Genomic DNA, 21,556 nt, shown 5'->3' with positions numbered 1-21,556 from the left:
AGGGCATTACCTCGTACTCTGAGGTAGTGGCCACCAAAACGGTAGGCTTCAAATCCCAGTGAAAGTGGGGTATTGGACTGATCTAGGAACAGGTTGACCTGTGACAGCTCAATGCCTTTTCTTTCAAATACAGCTCCCAGGACTTCTCTGAAACACAAAGATAACAGGTCAGCTAACCACGATTCTAAATGCATTGATTAGTTCAGTGCACCACCTAGGGGTTCAAACACATAATCACCTCAATGTTTTCTTCTTCACAGCTGGGACGATTTCCATGCTGATGTCAATATTTAGGTCAAACTTCAGAGTAAAGCACTCCTTGCTGGGGTCCTGCAGAAGTGAAGAATAAACAGTCAGCTTAAGCTTTAGGAAAAAAAGCTATCAGTTATCAAGAATACAAACTATGACTAAATAATCAGACAACGAAATGAAGTAGGTCTGCACTGACTCAGAGGTACATCAAGTCTCAAAATCTTGCTTGCAAAACAGAAGACTGGTACACAGGCTTGATAAAAATCAGATCTCTAATTCTTCTCTTACAGCTGTGTGTCGGCGTCTGGTCTTCTTAACCAGTTTCATTCCTCCACTCCTGCGATCCCTGAGAAGCAAAAAACTAAATAATTAAATCAATATTGAGTTATAACTGAAACCACAATGAATGCCAAGGTCTTGATTTCCCTAACCATAATCCAGTTTAACCAAGCACAGGTATTAAGTTTTCAACTTTTCAACACAAACCACCCACCCCTCATATTATAGATCGCACCTTGTTTAAAAAAAAGTCAGCGTAATGTACCTTGCACAACAAGGCACTACTGCCAACCACAGAAAATAAGTGTCAAACTGAGTTTTGCTAAAACAAGATTAATGTTAACATCAAACATAGAAGCAGTAATACATGAATGATGCAAGAGGATGAAAGACATTTGAGGAGCAAAAGCATTATAACATGGCCTAGGTGCAGAAGAGTTAATTTTAGCATTTTAAACAGGTGATTTCACCGATGTTGTGTCGTTCTGGTAAAGTATGCCAGATTGTGGTAGTCTGCTGCATCCTATAGAACTTCAAAACTAGAATTTGTACTGTACAAACGGAATTAGTCCAAACTTCTATTTCCTAATTTTAATGACTCAATTCTACTTATTAAAATTAGTTTACACTTTTCCAATTTGTGATTAGAGGGTTTTAAAAATGTTTTTTTCTCACAAATAGTAATTTCTACTTGATAAAATAATGCAGATCTTGATGATGTATAGAATGTTTTAAAATACACATTTATTTTTTAAAGATTTCAAAATCCTTTTATCGTGAACTAAAAATAAATATGATCTGAAATAATTTCAAGCCATTCTGGAAGTGTGCTTAGGCCCTCTAGTGGGTCCCGGCCTCCTGTTTGTTACCTTATTTGCATATCTACTTTAGTGAGTTGCCTACTAATCTATTTTAGTAGTCATAATTCATTCTTAGTGAAACCCCCCACCCCATGTGTGTGACAAGCAAATATCAGATGTGTTGTAAGCAAAAGTTACTTAGACTTTCAAATCAAATTAATTTGTGTAACTCTTCAGAAAGCCTGCCAAAAACACAATTTGTACCCTTAATGCTGGTCAAGAGGTCAGATTTACACACTCTCTTCCATTTTTCCATTTACTAAATCAGTTTGACCATCAAAAGGAATAGATAGTCCAATCCCAGATGTTATCCAGTGGATGACGCCACTGGAAAGTGCAGACTTCCTCTTTCATTATTACCAACATTAGCAAAACCCAAGCGGGTGCCCATAATGGAGGGATACATTTGAAAAAGAACTGACCCTAGGTCAGAGTATCCATCCTCTGCATCCTCCATGTCAGAGGGGGGACCGGTGCGAGGCGGACAGGAACGAGTGGACACGTTCCGGGCCAGGATGGAACCTGTGGATGAGAGGAAGTGAGGCAACACTTACATCCTGCCAGAAGCTGGTAATAATAATTAACCTTTACACATTCAGTGACAAGTTTCATGCTCGTCTTGGGGTCGACTGACATCTAGTTTAATTTTTCATTAACTAAATTAAAACTGCTAAAACAACTGATAGGTTGAAAAAGAGCCTTACTTTGTGGTTGCAGGTCAAACCGTGGATGTCTGTCAAAGAGCATTCCGTCACCGGCGACGGGATGGCTGTTTGAGTCACATGACTTACAGATGTGCAGTGGGCTGCCGTCTCTAAGGCCCTGACACAATGGGTGGTGACACACCTGAGGCATAAATCATACAGCAATAATGTCAAATTAGCAAACACAACAGTGTGAAATCAAACTGTGTGTGCATCATTTTCTTTTTTGGCAGTTTGACCAAAACCCAATTTTTCCCAAATTTAACACTGATTTTTCTTCAAATATGGCCACATGAGAATAAACCTTCTTCAAGCAATATTTATGCTTTCATCTGTTCATTTCATTTGTCATCTAACAATTTTCAACAGTGTATATACGGTATATAACAGAAGTAATCCATAATTTAACTATTATTTCTGAAAAATATCAATCATATTTTTAAACACAATATATTTAAATGGTGGATGTTTCCTAAGCCTATGATGTCTTTTACATTATTTTTTTAATCACTTTTATTATTAATAATAATTTTATTATTGTGTTCCAGTTTCATTTGTGTCTTTTTACTGAAAGCTCCAAAATATTCTTGTTTGTGTGTGTGAGCACACTTGTCAGTACAGCTCAGTTCAATACAGTTTTTAAAATTCAATAGGCTAATCAATATTTTGGTAACACTTTAGTACAGGGACCGAGTCTTACTATTAACTAGCTGCTTATTAGTAAAGATGAAAATCACCAGATGCCCACGATATGATATTATCACGATACTTGTATCATGATAAAATATTATTTCAGTTTTAAATATACTGTGATATTTTGCAATATATTGCATTTTATTACCTTTTTCCAACTTCAAATTATGTCCCCAAAGGCAAACTTTGGCAACATCTGTTTAATGCTATTATGCAACATTATGTTCCCATAAAGCTCAACATACCATCATTTTACATCATCAGCACTCTTACCAAAGGCCGTTTGAGAGTCAAGTTTTAAGGACAACAGCAGCAGGAAATAGAGTGTGGAAAGATAGAAAAAGAAAGAGGGATTAGGACCTCCTGGTTGTGTGCTTCCTTCTATTGTTCTCCTCATATGCTTCAAAACAGAAGCAGCTCGCACTCAGACAGAGAACAAAGCAAAAACCTGAACCTTCAAATGAAAAGTATCGATTTTTCTCTTCATGGGTCATTCTCAAACATCTGCTTCACAAACAAATTCAGTATAGGATCAAATGAAATCCAATACAAATATATTCAAGCACACATACTCAAGCGAAACCTTCTGAAGGTGCCAAAACAAACACGTCTCCGTGCTGAAGTAGTGACGAAGCGCCTGAGCACTTTCTGAGAGAAAACCACAAGAAGTGAGTAAGCAAGACAGAGGGCATGTGCCAGCAAACCGACAGGAAAATGGGCCGATTCTAGCGGTTATATAATCTTAAAAACCACACACCGAAAATGAATCATTATGACTGAAAATGTGAAGACTTGCATTCATGATCAATTATATATTTATATATATTTTTATCAATATAGTTTCCAGCTGGGAACAAAGCAAAACCAGATTGCTCCTCATAAGTTAAAATTTAGGGCTAAATAAGGCTAGGAGGAATTACTGCCAAGCCACACTGATACTTTATCCTACCTGGGACTTTTTCTCCCTATTTTTCCTTTGTCTTCTTATTAGAAATGCATTTGCAATGAGTTACAGTAAGGAAAAAATCATGTGAAAGCCAGGAGAAGCACTCCGAAAGCTGAAACAATGCCTTTTTGTGTCTTTTGTTCGAACTCGTCTTATTTGTTTTATACTTCTAAATGAGTAGAACACTTCCAAATTATGAAGTTTTGAAGTGAAGAAGAATAATATTAACCCAGTGACCATTGTTGCATCCCTCATTGCAATATAAAATTATTCAGGTATGTGTCACTTCTAAAGATCTCCCATCAAAGGCCATGTGAGTATTTCTCATGCATATCTGTATGCAAACAAACCCACACACACACACACACAGACACACACACACAGAGACAAAAGTCTGATGAAAAATACAATATGACAGTAATATTGTGAAACATTATTGCAATTAACATTTTGTATAACTATCAATGTTGAAAAGTTGATTATTATTAAGTTATAGATATACATATAGATATAAATAAAGATCTGTTCAAAGCCAAACAGCTCAGTAAAGTTTACAAGGCCTTGTAATTACTAAATCGGTCTTTAGTTTTGCCCCACATGACCCCCTGAAGTCATGTTAATAAAACCAGCTTGTGATTATCTTGTGCAGACGTTTCGAGCCTGGAGAGGTCTGGAAAAAAAGTCCATTATTGTTCTCTACTTGCAGTTATCACAACCTGAACAACCACTCAACAATCTCAAATCAGAGTACGCCCATATTTAAAGGTCACTGTAAGAAGAAAAGTGTTTAAAAATGACCACAACGTGCAAGATCTATGAAACAATAAGGCCATTGAACAATAAGCTATTGAAGGAAAGCATAAACTTTAGCTACCTCTCAGATAACTGAGAACGAGAGACAGAAACAGAGAGAGAGAAAGGGAAAGAGCTAACTCTGTCATCAGTTTAGCTATGCCTCATTTATCTGAGAACTTTCACATATCTGTGGTAAAAACCGCTGCTCAGAGACTTTTTAATAACAACCATAAAACCTCAGCTGTCGCCGTGAAATAACACAGAATAATGCATTCATGACACACACCTGATGCCGGTGTCACACACACATGTGTGTGTGTGCGTCCGCCTGTCCTTCTCTCCCCCCAGAAGTGACGGCTTCTGTAAGAACGATGAAGAGTCTCGGGACAACTCGATGCTTTGAGCGTCCAACACTCCCCTCTCTTGCTCTCCCTCTCTCCCCTTTTCCACTTCCCCTGCTTCCTTCCTTTCTCACTGGCTGCTTCTGAACAGCTCAGAGTCTGTGTGTGTGTGTGTGTGCGCGCGTGTGTGTGTGTGTGTGTGTGTGAGACGTAGGTGATTCAGATAGAGCAGCTGTGTGTACAGACTAATAGATCTAAAAGAGGGTGTAAGAGCAGTTGCGGTTTTCAGCCACACCCGCTCCCACTGATTTTGCAGTTGTCCAACCACCCATACAAAAAACAAACACGCTAAACTCTGCCTCTCTCATAATCTTTCATTGCCTCTTCTCATTCTCTGTTCTCGTTTTTACTTCAGTCATTTATCATCTACAGTGATCAGATGAAACATGCAAATGCATGTACTGTAGGTGTACTATTAGTGCTAGGCTGAAATATTTGCACTGTAATCTTAAATCTGGCCATTTAGAGATTATCAGCAATATGGTGTATGTCTGGCCCCTTTAAGGCAAGTCAGTCCATTTGGTGGCCATTTTACTGACAGACATACAAGTATAGCTCCTGTTACTGGGAAAAGAAGGAAAACTACAAAATAGGTTTATCAGATATTTAGCAAGTGCATTCTAATTAAAAAGAGCATGCATGCTAATGAAACAGTGTTACTTTGTCATGTTTTTTTTGAGAATATTTATTATATTAAGAAATTCTTCTTGAACACCAAATCAACATATCAAAGTAATTTCTAAAGGATTATGTGAAGGAAAATCCAGCTTTGCCATCACAGGAATAAATTACTTTTTAAAATATAATTGTAATACTATTTCATATTAGTGCTAAATAACTGCAGCCTTGGTGAACATAAGAGATTTATTTATATTAAAAAAATAATAAGAAATAAGAAAAAAAAATCTTACAAACCCAAATCTTATGGTAATGATAACATTGGTTGTATATTAAAATCATGGGAAATTCACTTATTTAGCTCAAACAAACAAACACATAAATAATTTTCTAAATAAATAACGTTTCTAAAGTGTGCATGGTGATAAAAAAATAATCTAGAAAATTTGCCCATATATTTATGACACAAGTTTTTTTAATTTATAAAAATCACATTTATTTATTTAAAAGTTATACACACAAATATGTGTACTAGTGGTGCTGATATAAAATGAAGAACATTATTGACACTGTAACAGAAGTTAGGAAATACAAAATATTTTAAATTATGAGTAAAAACAAAGGTCAGAAAGACTTGTGTCTTAGCTTTTCCCTTAGTCTTTTTAATTTCTATCTTATCTCTACACCAACTCTCTCCTGCCCTCATCTCCTTCAGACTCTTCCCAGAGTACATCCCTGTGGGGGCTGGGTCATGTGGTGTCAGGATATCCTACATAAAAACAGAGTCTTTGAAGCCTGCGGCTGTGCTTACTTTTACCAAATCCAGAATATTACAGTATCAAAACCCCCTTTCTTTTACTCTCTCCATCCTTCCTCTCATTGTCTGTGCTTTATATAGCAGGATGATGTAAGGCCTAATAATGTCCTAATTCACAAAATGCTGTGCTTTATTAAAGTCACAAGAACCTTAGAATGATAAAAAGGCAATGTGCAAGCATACCAAACTCAAAACTCTTTTATAACATGATCAGAAAAAGAAAAAAAAACTAACCTCAACGGCAAAGTATGTGACAGGTCAGGTAAAACATGCCCCAGAGACAGCAATCTCTCAGAAAAACGGGGAAACAAAAGTTTAATCTTGAAGGACATTTCCAAAAGTTAAACATCACTTTTGAATCCATTTCCTGTTTTTACTCAACCCTGAATCCACAACAACTTCCTGCAGCTATGTCTATTGGCCGTCTTTACATAGAAAGAGGTATATTATTACATTCAGATTTTGAAAAAAGAAAAATAATATGTTGATCCTATAGGATGCACTCTGAAACAAACAACTGACATTTGGCTTTGTGTCAAAGCATGTCGTCATTACACATGAATATGCCTTAGGCAATGAAGGTTCCAATATCTAATGCAGAGCTGAAAATGACTGTAATTTTACTCCTTAGGGGTCATGCATTGTGACCTCTTTGTTCATCCAGAGTCTTAATTCTCACTTGGTGACATCAGAGGTCTCCTTTAAAGGAGTGAATGAGAAAGCAGAGAGCTGTATTTGGCAAAAAAGAGCAAACAAGAAGGAGAGAATTAGAGAGCTTCATGCGGACAGCTAGTACAGCATGAAATATGAGAGGTAATATAGGTTGTTTTCACATTTGGTCTGATGTCAGTACCACTGGGAGAAGAAGTACACCTAGGGAGAAGAAGTTATTTAAATCTGAATCATGTCTATCTATCCTGTGTCTTTCTACCACTATTAATGCCCTAAAACAGTATTGTAAACAATGACTGTTTCCAAAAGGTTTCGCAAAATACTTATAATACCTTCCATTGGTCAGGGAAACACATTTTTGGCTTAACACCATTGGTTAAGCCAATGTTGCCGGGTCAGGGTTGTTCAGGATTTTTAAACAAACAAAAAAACAATTATTCTGATAATGCCTCATAAATAGTGTTTGTATGTTTCAAGAAATCAACCTACAAAATTATTTATTTTAAGTAAAATATATAAGTATGAAATAATATAAGTTTAAAATCAAAATAATTGCACACCTTTAACATAAAAGATAAAATGGCAAAAGACAATAAAGGTTCAAATGAAAAAATTTTTTTTAATAATTATTACAGTATTTGTAGTTTAATCTTTCAGTCTATGTATATTCAACTAAATCTAATTAAATTATTTTTATATCTGTATTTTATATAAATATTTTGTCCATACATACAAAAAATGACATGTCCTCAAAAGGTTTTTTTGGGAGGTTATATCAGGTATAGCTTGGGTCCAGATTTAGAAGTAGAACTTTCCTAGTAGCTGAGTATTATTGCTCCATCTGCTGGTAGAAAGCAGCAGTGAGGCTTCACAATCCAAAGCATTCCATGAACACTAATTTACTCCACTTTTCCCATCTTTTGTCCTTGAAATATTTTAGGCAGAACATAAAGTTTTGAATGTGTGCATCTCCTGAAACGGTTGCGCTACAGGTGTCAGTTCAGCTTCTTCTCACACTCAGCTGTTAGGTAACACAGAGACAGACATAAAGCAGTGACAGAGGAGACAAAGCACAGACCTGCTGCTGAAGATGAAATAATCCTTTCAATCATATTAATGGCTGTAAACGAGTCTGAGAACCTGCTAAAAGAAAGCAACACAAAAGAAGATATTTTGCACAACATTCATTGCTGTTTGGATCCTCTTGACTTTCATAGTATGGACAAATAAACACTGATATTTATTTTTTAAATAAAATATTCCTCAGAAAAAGTGTCATAGAGGTTTAGAACAACATGAAAAATTTATCAAAATTGTTGTTTATGGGGGAATGATTCGTTTATTAAGCTCATTTTATGGTTGTGAGCTTCTTGGTGTCTTTAAAATTACTTAGCGACGAGATGCCAGGTTAACCTCAAGCCAACAGATTAAATATATTATTGAACACTGAAAAGCAATTAACCTACTTTTCTAACTGAAATCAAGTCTTTGAAGCCAAGACATTGGTAACTTTTTTGACAAGATGACATTCTGACATTTTCATGAAGAAAATGTCTGAAATACACAATTATCCCATCTGCTGACCCATAATACTCAGTTCTGCTCCAGTTTAGCGTCTTTGTAAGCAGCATATTCATCTTTTACAACACAAATTACAGTCAGCTGCTAATGTCTGTGTTTATTACAGTGTAGTCACTGTTTAGTCTGTGTTTGTGTAAGGGATACGGATGGCTGGCCTATTTCACAACTTTTTCACACACACATTTACACATGCACACAAGCATGCAAATGCACACTCACATAAATTATCAATGCATAAACACACATATGCTCACACGGTGCTAAAATATTACAGATCTTGTTCTGTGTTGGTTTTAAGTGGAATAAATCTATAATGGATCCAATCTTGCCACATACAAAAAAAAGAAAGAAAACTTAAAAAAAAAAAAAAAAAATTGTTTACACACAAGAAAACAGGAAAACTTAAAGCTGAAGAGTGTAATTTCTTGCTTCTAGCTACCATTGGACAGACAAACAGTATCACACTTTCCGGGAAATGATTAATGGCTTACTTAATAAACCTGGCATTGTTTATTACAAGTATTGCTTTTGTTTCTCACTTTTTTCTTGCAATTCTGAGAAAAGCAAGCCAGAATTGTGAGATATAATCTCAGATTTCTAACTTTCTTGCATCCAATCTTGAGTTTTCATCTCACAATTCTGGGTTTATATCTCCTATTTCTGATCAGATTTTATTAATTTTTTTAATTCTTAATTTACATCTTGCAATTCTGGGTTTATATATTGCAAATCATACTTTTTCCACACAATTCTGAGTTACTTGCAACGGTTCTGACTTTTTTCTTGCGTTTTCAAGTTTATATCACAATAAATTCAGATATAATTTTAGAGTTGCAAGAAAAAGTCTAAATCGTGAGATCAAAAGTCTCAATTACCTTTAGTTATTTATCTATTTATTTCCCGCAGCTGAAACGAGCCTAAAGTGTAAATATGAAAGTACACACTAAAAACACACTTCCCCTTTAAATGTCAGCAGGATGAGCAGTTAAAAGTCTACAGCAAACTATCGTCATCATCTTTGTGTGTTTTCACCTCTTGACCCCTTGCAGGAGACAGGAAGAACAAACCTACATGAAACTTGTAGTGCACTAGAGACAGGCCACAAAGACCACAAAACATAAACAGACTCATACACGCACACTTAAACTCTCCTTCATTCTTTTTCAGCAGAAACCTTTTCAAATAAACAAGAGTCCCTCTCATCTTTCCATATTTTAAGGGTAATGGCATAAGTGTGTTCCTGGTTCAGATAAAAACATTGGGTACATTAAGTTAAGTCTGGCTTCGATCAGAGAAGACTAGAAAGAGAAGTGTTTACCCAGAGACTCTTTTCAAAAGCTTGCTAAAGTTCAGAGGACACTGCCAGAGTTGAGCTGACAGGAAATGTAGGATACCAAAAAAACAAGCAAACATCACTGTGATGTCCTATAATGAATCAGACATGTCCCGTGTAAACACACTTCATTGATGTCCTTTATACAGGGTTTATCTGTATCCAGAGTTTGAAGAGGGCTGTTACTGGCGATTATTTTTGCATACAGAAACTGTCAGTACTCTCTCATCTGTACCTGCTCAACAAGATAGGCTGCCTTGGTCTTACTAAACAGAAAAGATTGCTAGTCTCGGAAACAAGGTTTGATAATACTATCTATTTTGGCCAATAATCATCCATTCAGATTAGGGATGCACCGATACCATTTTTTCAGAACCAATCCGATACCAGCGCAGATTTTTTATTATTTTTTCAGTGTACAATTTCTATATTCCTCTGTGTTGATCTGATCATCACTCTTAAACACAATCTACTACATATAGAAACTAATTTATGGATTAATGCTTACTGGAGACACAAATCATTTCAAATGATTCAGTCTGATTTGGTGAACTGGTTCAACAGGTTCACTAAGAAGAACCAATTAAATCGAACGATTCTTTCGCAAACCGGACATCACTAGTACAAAGGGAAGAGATATTGAAACGTAGTGTTTTAATCAGTGCGTTAGTTTATTGAACCTTTTTTTTAAACAGTTTTAAACCTCAGTTACTGTGCGCTCTTGAAGAGAGTTTCATCGTTTTGACTGTAGTAACCGAACGCAACACGCAGTTTGATTGTTGAATGGAGGATGACAGATTGTCGCAACGGAGAGAAGAGTTTATGTGAACTTAAATTCAATTAATGACTTCAGTATTAATCTGTACCTCACATGGAACTATGGAACAGCTTCAGAAAACTTGAAATATGTCAATGAAAACGTTTTGGTGCTCTATAATGTTTTTGTGCCTTTCGTGGGGCTCAACAATAAAAATGAATAATACACGCACAGTATCGGATTTGGATCTTGTCTGAAAATGAAAATGCCAGGATCGGAGCCGATCCCGATCCTGTGTATCGGATCGATGCATCCCTAATTCAGATATGAGCTGTAACCAAATCTGACTTCAGTTGTTTCTGCGATGTTTTGGGTTTAGATGTGTAGATTTTTTTAACTGAAAAAGTTGATTGCTTATATATTCAATAAAAATAAATAATATATAAGCTTAGTGAACTGAGTAAATAAATTCTAATAATCAAACTTAATTTCTTGTTGTTGTTTTCTTTTATGCTTCTCAACGGAATTATCTGATTTCTCTTTTTCTCACTCTCTCTTTATATCTACATATATATATATATATATATATATATATATATATATATATATATATATATATATATATATATATATATATATATATATATATATATACATACACTAACAAGGGGAATACTGGCACAATCCTGCTTGAGGTTACTGTATCCAATACATCAGCATTCATATTGTGGCATTGTAATAAACGATTTTAAAAGTAAAGGAACACCTGTTAAAATACAAAAGTGGAAAGTGTTGGTAATGAATAGGCACCAGGTTTGCCAGTCATAAAAAAATGGGAGTGGCTGATGTATCAAAAGAAATAGGGACACAGGAAGGAATACATTGATGTTTTAGTCCAACCAGTTTGGCAATGGTCCCAAGACAATAAAGTGCAATCAAAAACAGACAAACAGAGACATAAGAAGAGAGACGGTGTATATAAAGGGAGAGAGAGAACAACAGGAAGGGAGAGACATATTGTGTTTTGTGTAAGCGTGTTTATATGCGAACAGCCTCATATACCCTACAGTAATCTCTCTTTTCCATGCCTGCAACCCTTGTCTCCCAGGAGAAGGCTGGTGAAATGTCGCCTATAACATCATATCCGTCCTCTTACCACTGAACTTTCAACAGCACAAAGACAAACAAAACTTTTGTTTTTCCTGTCAGTTCCCTAAGCACACATGCCGACAAATGATTATTTTGCTGGAATGTGATAAATGCAATTGGCATGCCTGGGATTTTTGTCCATAAGAGTCCATGTAAAACTGAGAGGTGAACATTTAACACCTCGCTTCGCCCCTACAGGGCTTCCCTGTGACACATTCTGACAACTCACCTTGGAAGCAAGCTGCCGTTCGGAACAGTTGGGATGCTGACACAAGATGCCAGTTTTCTCCTCCTGTGCAGGCTTCTCACCTGAAACAACATGCAAACAGAGGTTAAAGATCAACCATACATGTATGTGGAAGGGAATTAAAAGTAAGGTCAAGCTATAAGCCAAACTGGAAAAGCTATGTCACGTTAGGGAGGGGGGGCTGAGATATGACCAAAATCTCATATCACAGTATGAGTCATTTTATTTCACAATAATGATATATTTATTGCATGATATAGTTATAACTAAGAAATGCTTCATACATTGTATATATTAATCTAATGTATAAATACACTGCATATTCTTCACTGTGTAAATTAAACATATATTTCTTCTAGGGGTGTGACGGTTAGTATATAACCGTGAGACCGGCGGTTATAGTTGAACACCGTCATTAGAACTCTATAACCGGCAAAACCGTGTCATTAAAATATTTTTTACTAACATTTTTCATTTTTTAGATAGGGTCATAAGATGCGCAATATATGGAGAGACATGGTTTTTACCACTTAATGAAGTTTTGTAAATCGTCAGACATAATATTTACCACTTCATTAAATTTTGCTTTGTAGAAAACCTTTCTTAAAAACAAATTTCGTTTTGAACAAATTTTATTTTAATTTTAATAAATGTTTCATCAACCAATTGCATGTATTTTAATATATAAAAAGCAAATATAGCAGACAATGATAACCGTGAAATGGAAGCACCAGCGCGCCGCGTTCACTTGCACTGCACTGTGAACTAGAGTGCATCTCATCGTAATGAAACTCAGCGTAGGCCTATGCCTCATACATTAGCATTAAATAACTTTGCTGCATCCTTTCTAGAACAGACAATGGCTCCCCCCCCCCCCCCCCCGCCTTCCACCGACGGTTATGTTATGAACCGTTACATTTGACTCACGTCATAACCGTCATCACCAATTCTGAAACCGGCACAGCGGGCACACCCCTAATTTCTTCTTATTAAAGTTACAAAAGTGATTTAGTTAAGAACAATAAGAGTTTTTCAGTTTTGTTATTTGATAAATATGAATGACAGACAGCAGGAATATTAGACTGCTGTCACTTTAAGAGCTACCCAGATCCAGTATACGGTTATAAATTGTGTTTTCTTCCTCAGCTGTTCGCTTAAGGCCTAAATTACTGTGTATATGAGGTTAACTCAAACACTCTATGAACTTCAATACTCTATGAGCACCATCTATGAGCACGACAGCTCTCAGACAGCATGCTCATGTAGCAAAATTATTTCTCTTTCACTGCTCATTGAATTTTAAAGGCTTAAAATCACTTGTTTTTAAAACGTAATGCTTAAAAATGTGTGCAAACAATACATTTTCGTGACCACATAGCACAGCAATGGTATGTGAATGTGTAACCTTGATATAGACATCCAAGATAGTCCAAAATCTCCACCAGTTGACATATTTAATATGTCAACTGGTGGAGATTTTGGACTATCTTGAAATTGGCGATATACTGGTCAACATGATTAACCAGTAGAAATTTTCTACTGGTTAATCATGTTGACCAGTATATCGCCAATTTCATGGATATAATGGTCTGGTGCATTGCTCAGCTGTCAATAGTGTAGCAATGTATGAAGCACATGAAGCTCATTTCATACTAGGGTACCATGGAGAGACTCATGTGAACTCGGTGAGCCTGTGGGGGATATGTCCTTGGGCATGAGCCAAAAGACATAACAGCAATATGGGACACAAAAGATGAGGCAGCTGGAGGATATGTAGGAGAGAACAACTGAAAAAAAGCAACTTGATCAGAAAGCCCTTGACCACAAACAAAAGCTAGTGATACAACTCAACTACTTAACCTCATAATATGCTGACCAAATAAACTGAATATGTCACTATAATGTATGACTTGATTTAGCCATGACATCCCTTCCTTCAGCCATGCCGTTAAGTCTATAAAGACTATTAACTGCCAGGGTACCATGGAAAGAGGATTACAACAACAACAATTAATATTAAACTTTAAGGAAGGGATTGACAAAAAATTGAAGAACTGACAATAACACAAAAAGGAAAAAGGAGAGAAAAACAGACAGAGCGAAAAAAGTTGGCGGAAATCTGAGATTTCCAGACATTACAAGTTTGCTGGCAGACTGGTTGATTTTCCCTTCTGTGATATTCCACTCACCTAGAAACCCACAGGTTTTAATGCGAAAAAAGGGTATGTGTTTCATCAATTTCATCCATCATTCTCCTATCTAGCAATGCTGCCACTTTAAAACCGGTTGGACAGAAGCGATTAATGTTTACAGAGTTCAGACAACCACAGACAAGAAACTCTGATTTTTGAATATATTATAAAAAGACGACAACCGAGAGAGTGCTAATAACAAATACAAAAATCTAGTATAAGTGTAAAGCAATATAATCTATACTGTACACTAAATGCATTATAGCAAAAATAAACATATGAAGGCTTGGAAGGAAAAAAATAAGAACAAGGTGAAAAACATCTGTCCTTTAGGACATAGACGTGTCAGAGATTGAAGAAACTCCCATATACAATTGCCATTTTCATATAGCATGGCATTTACAGGTATACACACAGTGCCTTCTTCATTAAGGCACTGCATTTTTTCTAGCATCCTGAAAGCAGAACAACATCACCACATAGCTCAAGCTAGACTCTAGATATTATCCTCTACACTGCTCACATTCCATCTCCATACTCGCCTCCATCTCCATTTCTCCTTCTTTAGTCAGAGAAGCAGAGGGCACCTCCTAAGAAATCCTCATGTAAGGAATGTGCAGAATGCCAGGATCTGTTTTTCATGACCCTTTGTTTACCTAGCCTTTTGCTTAAGCACATCTAGTGTCTCAAGTGCTAGAAGGGAAATATTTTATTTAATAATCGTTTCCTTTGCATCCACTTGAAGAACACCAAGCTGATGCCATGGATGCCAGTATATGATGTGGAAGGTCTGAGAATATCAAAACATTACCAGCTAATGGGCTGGGAGGGGAATTGTCACTGATTCTTTATTTCTGGCTAACTAATCCTCTTGGATTTTGGGCCCAAATGAGATTAGGTGGTAGAGCCCAACATAGCAACATTGGCCAAACCCATGCTTTGAGTTTGAGGAGGCACAACTTGCTTATGTAACCATAACATGCTGGCTTTTTTTGAAAATAAAGGTCCATTTGAAAATTGTAGTTTCTGCAATTCCATTTAGTGCCACTAAATTTAAGGTGCCATTGGTTCCACTGAAGATTTATGCAATATGAAAAAGCCATATGTTTGACTGCAAAGGCTGAAAGAGGCATAGACTGACTGATTAGACAGACAAAATACTTCCAGAGGCAGAGGTCAATTTTAGTGGGTCCTAATTGGGTCATTAGTGCACTGATCAAACAGTAAGGGTAGTATGGACAAGCTAAAACTCACTCTCTTCCTGCACTGTGGTGTCACAGTGGTCTCTAAACCTTTCTGACTACTTAGTGGAAACCAAACAGGTGGTTCAACACACAAAGCCAAAAAAGTCACTTTGTTCCACTAGATTTGAGTGTAAGGGAAAAATTTAATTCTATTATTATTTATTCACCCCTGTTTCTTGAAAAACCTGTAATACTTAGCTTTTGTCCATGGAACACGAAAGGAGTTATTTATAGCAGAATGTCCTTTGTTGTTGCACTTTTCCACAGAATGAAAGTCTATGGTAAACACTGATCTTCTAGGCAAAATTTTCAGCGAGTAACTAAAACTTCAGCCAATTCCTCACACAAAACTTTCACATTACTTCAGAAGATTTAGAAAATTTTTCATATTTTGTTTGGACTACTTTTATGGTGGTTTTATTTAATATTTTTGACAGCTCATTGTCCCAATACACTTTCATTATGGAAGACAGCAGCATGAAGATTTTTCTTATTTTAGTTTTCCACAGAAGAAACAAAGTCATGCATGTTTGGGAACAACATATAGGTGAGTAAATGAGGATACAATGTTAATTTTAGATGAAGTACAACCCCTCTGAAAACAATATATTCTAATCTTTTCCTACTAGTCATTCAATTAAAACATATTTGAGAAGAAACATGGCATGGGGAATGAAGTACAATACAGAGCCCATCCACATTAAACTTTATGTAATATCTTCAAAAAAAATACAAACAAACAGCTCTAAAAACAATTTCTCAGTTTACCTATGAAGGTAAAAACAGATACCGATTCAGTCGAACTGTCTCACAATATTTGCCATTCAATTAAAATCTCTTACCACAAGACTTCTGGGTAATGTCCATAAGGGAGGTCCAGGTGTACTTCTCCACCCCCAACTCACTCTGTGTACAGGGCACAGTTTCCAGTTCATAAGACCCATGCCGTCGCCAATAGAACATTGTGCTTTACAATCCAACCGCAATTGATAAATCTAACACCGCATCTCACTTGTGAAGATAAAGATGATGTTCTTCACACCTTGAACAAAACAGCAATCTTTTAAAAATCACTGTTCTTCATGTTCCTCCATATTTAAGAATGCACTAAAACTTGAATGAGTTCTCTTATGGAGAAAAGTTCTCAGAATACTGGATTTCTATAAAGTTTCCAGGCAGGGTTCTTTGGACTTTGTGAGCCAGTATGTGAAGGGGAAAAAAGAGGGGGGGCTTGACCGACACAGTACGCCAGACAAGCGATGCATTCATCCACATGTGAAGTGCATGCTGGGATGTGAGGGAGACTTGGACCTGTGACTTTTCAGAATGGCAAGAGATACAAAGCTGCCTTTTAAGATGTCCACCTACTTGTAGCCCACAAACTTCATGCATCTCAAAGTTATAGTATCATATAGAGCAGAAATCATGGTTCACACACACTCAAGTTACAGTCAGGGATGTAGAGAATAATGGAGGATAAAAAAAAAAAACTTTCAAAGCAGGTTTAGGGAGTTGGAAGTAAGAAAGGGTTAAGGTAAAGATTAAGAGAATAGCTGCAAGAGTTCGCGGGTGCACTGCAGAACCCCCACAATTTCTAATTTTGCTCTAACAAATTAGAGAGTAGCATGGGAGAGTCTTAGCTGTTGGGATCCAACATTTCCAGGCATATGGTAGTGATTTGGAGCAGTGTGACGTGCAGGGGTTAGTTTTAATGACCAGGCTTCCAGTGGCAGTGAAGCCAATACGCCGCAATCTCAGACTCTGTCAGCTTAATCATTCTCTGAGACATGTACAAACAACAAGGCTCTTTTGATCTTCACCGAGACATTTCTCTATGCAAGCTGTACGGTGTACGACCTTTTATATTTTAGCTTGTTTCATCTGTCTATTAAATTAAATAATAAAGGTTGAACTTTATTGCTGAGGCATACTAGTGCAGTTTTGTTTCTGATGTGTGTTGCTCTGTAGCTGTTGTTTGACTATTTAAATCATTCATCAGTAATTTTAGTTTTATTATGTCTTTATTTACATATCGATCTATCTATCTATTATAAATATAGAAATAAATACATTTAAAATGTAAAGATATAATATAAAAATATTATCTATTCATTTTAATTATTTTAATTGTTTATTATTAATTCAAACTGTATAACTGTATATATTAAACATAATAAAAACATTTTTGCTACAGACACCCACTATCTATCTGCATTTGATGACACACTAGCACTCTTATACAAGTATTTGAAATTTGATTAAAGGCTAATGACCATCACATACCATACCACACCCAACTTTTGTTTGCAGCATTGCATTTTGCTAGTCAAAAGGCTATCTTCAGCTCATGATACTCAGCATGAAAAGCATATGTTACCACCAGCATGTTGGCCACACATGAAAGAACACTGTGGTGTGACAGCTACTACAGTCAATTATAATAACTTGCTAATCCTCTGATCTGTGATTCTCCTGACATTGTTTATCTTTGTTTAAAACACTAGCATTAGGACAGCCATGCACATGGCGAACAGGCCATTCAACATGAAACTGGTAATGGGCTTGGTCTGGAGGCTAGATGGCAAATTAGTCAGCCAAGTGACAGTTCTCAAATAGACAATATAGTTCCATGCAACAGGTCCTATTCGAAGCCAGGGAAACAAGTCTATATTACTGGTGTTCTTTATCATAAATTCAAAGGCTTAGACTATATTTGACAGTATTTTAAGAAATAGCACTCAATAGCTTCACTGATAAACTGTGAGCTTCATAAAAGGCCCATTTGTTAGTTTGAAGTTTGGATTTAATAACCATGGCCCTGGACCTCACAGACAGAACATAAGAGGAATTTCCTTTGGATGGAAGAGTCACTTTGTTTCCACTGTAAAACTTTTTTATTTTTTATTTTTATAGTTTATCGTTAAGGATTTCAAACTATTTATATTTGCCAAAAAGAATGTAAAATAATGAACTTGTGGCCAGTCGTGCTAAAAGAAAAAAAAAAACTAAAACATGAAACGATTTTTGCACATTAGTTCCTTTGGTCAAACACTGCATATAAACGAATACAAAATTTAAATGGGAAATTTATAGAAAGGAACCTTTAGGTGGGAAGTTTAGATTTTTAATAACATTAATACTGACCATCTCATTATAACTGTCACCATTTATAATTTGCAATCACTTCCCACTTTTGGTAAAACCAGCTGGTCTATTATCTAGATAAATAGTTAGTTTTCAAAGTTTATTTTTTTTCTTATCACTACATCACTATTGCAACAATTTTTTCTAACTCTGTCCATTTTGTTTCCAAACTAAATGCAATCTCTGTTGAAACAGAGCTGTCGACTGTTGATACAGAGTGAATCATATTTCCTTATGATAAGCCAGTAAAGAGGTAAACCACAGAGCTGTCTCTCTTCCTGTCACACCATACTGTAAATATCATTTATCCCAACTGTAAAACTGAGGAATGAGAAAAGCCAAGTGGCAGAAAATCAGGATTTAAATAGCCAAAAAAGGAAATAATCCTGAACAGACAGACAAGCATCCAGTAATTACGAGTTAAACAAGACTATTTTCAGTTATCAAACATACAGTCCAGAAGTAAATTAACCATAACCATACAGTATCTGACTAGTCTATTTTAGGTTCAGAATGTTCTGCTGAAATTACTCAGACATTACACCTTTTAATCATACTTCTAGGATGATTTTGCAACATCTTGAAAGTTTGGCATCATTCATAGGCTACTCACTAAATGGAAACGAGGGACTGAGACATCCAGCGAAATTATATGACATGAAGGTGAGTAAATGAACTATCCCTTTAAGACATCCTCGAAATGTATCGCGTCAGCACGCTGTTTTTAGCCATAACTGCCACAAAGAAGCACTACAGGTAGCCTATACCTTTCTATTTGATTTTAACTGCACTCAGTAACGAGTAAAAACAAAATTCCACTTACTTAGTCGCAGACGAAGCCCAAGCCAGCTCTTGGGTGGCGATCCGTATCGATGCATTATGTGCTGTTAACCATGTGGCTTAATTTCCAGGTTCCGCGTATTCATGTGTTGTCCTCAGTTAAGAGACATCCGACCATAGCGTCCTCTGAGTATCAGCTGAAGAGCAGACATGAGCTCTGCCGCGTTGTTGGCAGTCTTCCAGAACAAAGCGCCAGAAAATTCACTTTAACAAAGTTTGATATTGCTGTTGACATGTGTATTTCATGTATTGTATGTGGTGTATGGTGCTTCTAGTATAGTATAGAAACAAAACTATTAAGTTTCTTTAAAATACCTTATCTGTAATACCTTAAGTGCGTCCAAAGCACTTTACCTTGCGTGCGCAGCGGAGACACAAAAGGACCTTTTGACTGTGTCGTTGACGCACGATGTTTTTGTCTCCTTTGTGGCCTCAAGGTTTACTAGCTGAAACTTAACTGAATTGCGTTGTAAGAACGTGGCATATCTTCTTTCAAATTCAACATTACATCTTTTTAAACACAGAGCTTTGTGTCATGTTTAAAAAAAAAAACCTCTCGTCTCCTCTGTGCCCTATACGTTACCACCAGCAGCTTCATTATGTCTTACATACTTTAAACAAGCAGGCGTTTCCTCAACCTCCCCTCCTCCCCATCCTCACTCGTCTTGGATGGCAATCTGGACATTTCATTTTATCATGCAGACATGACGTTTAAAGGCGAAGGTTACATTTATTCTGTTCAACATCTATTCAATTTAGTGCCCCTCGTTTCTGCACTTGCTGTCTTTATTTAACAGTTCTGCCTAATAGAAGTGTAAAACAAATGAACTAAAAAACAGTTATGAATAAATATAGCTATTATTATGAACCAAAAGCCAAGTGCTATACTTTCTTATAACAGTGACATATGCATTAAATGTATATAATTTAAAGTACTCAAAAATCTAATAAATATTTACTTTAGTAATTTTTTTAAAGATTGACAGTAAAAAAAAGTGACATCACCACCCATGTTTGAGAATGAAAACTTTTTGTTTTCTATTTTTAGTGTTAAAAATGACATACAGTGCACAAGGGATTCTTACGCTGTTTGCTTACATATGTTACAATCAGCTTATAAATATATTAAATATGATGCGATTTCAAGTTTTCCTTTGTCTTTGGAGTGTTACAAGCTGTTCATGCATACATAAAATCCATAAAGTTGCAAAGACTATAAAGTCTTAAACCCAAAGAGATATTCTTTATAACAGATAAGACTCATCACAACCAAATAAAGAAATGCGATGCAAATACTCAAAAATTTGCAGGATGTTTATTTATTTGTTTGCATTGTGAGCATTTGCAGCACCTGCTGTCAAACTGATGAAGTTGTTTTCTTGATTTATTTGTGGGCAGTTTTTTGTATTTGCATGTGTTTTCTGAAGTTGCAGCGCATTTAGCTCTCTCGGCCACTGTTAAAAAGGTATTATTATCTTTTTATTTTTTATCTGTTTTTTTTATTGATTAAATAAATAAATAAAACACCTTGCTACATGTACTGCATTAACCTAACTGAGACTTATTATAGTACTTGCATATCATTGCTCTTTTGTTAATTTTTGCTTCCAATGTCCTCCTATGTAAGTCGTTGGATAAAGGGTCTGCTAAACATTAAATGTAAATGTAAATCACATGCTTGAGTTATTCGGCCAATCACAATGTGATGGATAGCTGGCCAATCAGAGCACACAGCGATTTTCAGAATGATGAGCTTTGTAAAAATCAACTTGTTTCAGAAAGGCGGGGCTGAAAGGAGCAACAACAATGTACGGTTTGTGGAAAATAATGTGTTTTTGAACCTTAAACCGCATTAACACATTACATTACACCAAATACACAAAATAATGCATTTTTAGTATTGTCATATGACCCCTTTAATTTCTCAATACATCACATTCAATAGAAATCTCTGGTCTCTATTCCAAAGGTGACTCAAGTGAGTTAAATAATGGAGGCACTCTCTTTCCAGCCTACCCCCATCTCTTTTCAT

The 21,556-nt window shown here is 36.1% G+C and overlaps 1 protein-coding gene across 4 annotated transcripts in view; it reads right to left on the bottom strand.

Moving 5' to 3' along the window:
• Positions 1-19,699, bottom strand: part of LOC113111187 (pleckstrin homology domain-containing family G member 5-like) — a 37,341-nt gene extending 17,642 nt beyond the window's left edge. For 2 of the 4 annotated variants that reach the window (XM_026275706.1, XM_026275707.1), the window contains exons 1-7: positions 16,383-16,518; positions 12,087-12,166; positions 2,096-2,237; positions 1,814-1,913; positions 541-598; positions 239-330; positions 11-147 (exon numbers count right to left, since the gene is read on the bottom strand). In XM_026275706.1, coding sequence (XP_026131491.1) covers positions 11-147; positions 239-330; positions 541-598; positions 1,814-1,913; positions 2,096-2,237; positions 12,087-12,166; positions 16,383-16,503 — 730 coding nt within the window. In that variant the 5' untranslated portion in view covers positions 16,504-16,518. Of the gene's footprint in view, positions 1-10; positions 148-238; positions 331-540; positions 599-1,813; positions 1,914-2,095; positions 2,238-4,815; positions 5,035-12,086; positions 12,167-16,382; positions 16,519-19,507 lie in introns of those variants that run through there. The other 2 variants (XM_026275708.1, XM_026275709.1) reach the window with 2 other exon arrangements.
• Between the last annotated feature and the right edge of the window lie 1,857 nt (positions 19,700-21,556).

Source organism: Carassius auratus, chromosome 11, assembly GCF_003368295.1.
Source record: "Carassius auratus strain Wakin chromosome 11, ASM336829v1, whole genome shotgun sequence".
Lineage (NCBI taxonomy): Eukaryota > Metazoa > Chordata > Actinopteri > Cypriniformes > Cyprinidae > Carassius > Carassius auratus.
The sequence above is the reverse complement of the archived record's forward strand: the minus strand, read 5'-3'. Positions and strand labels throughout refer to the sequence as shown.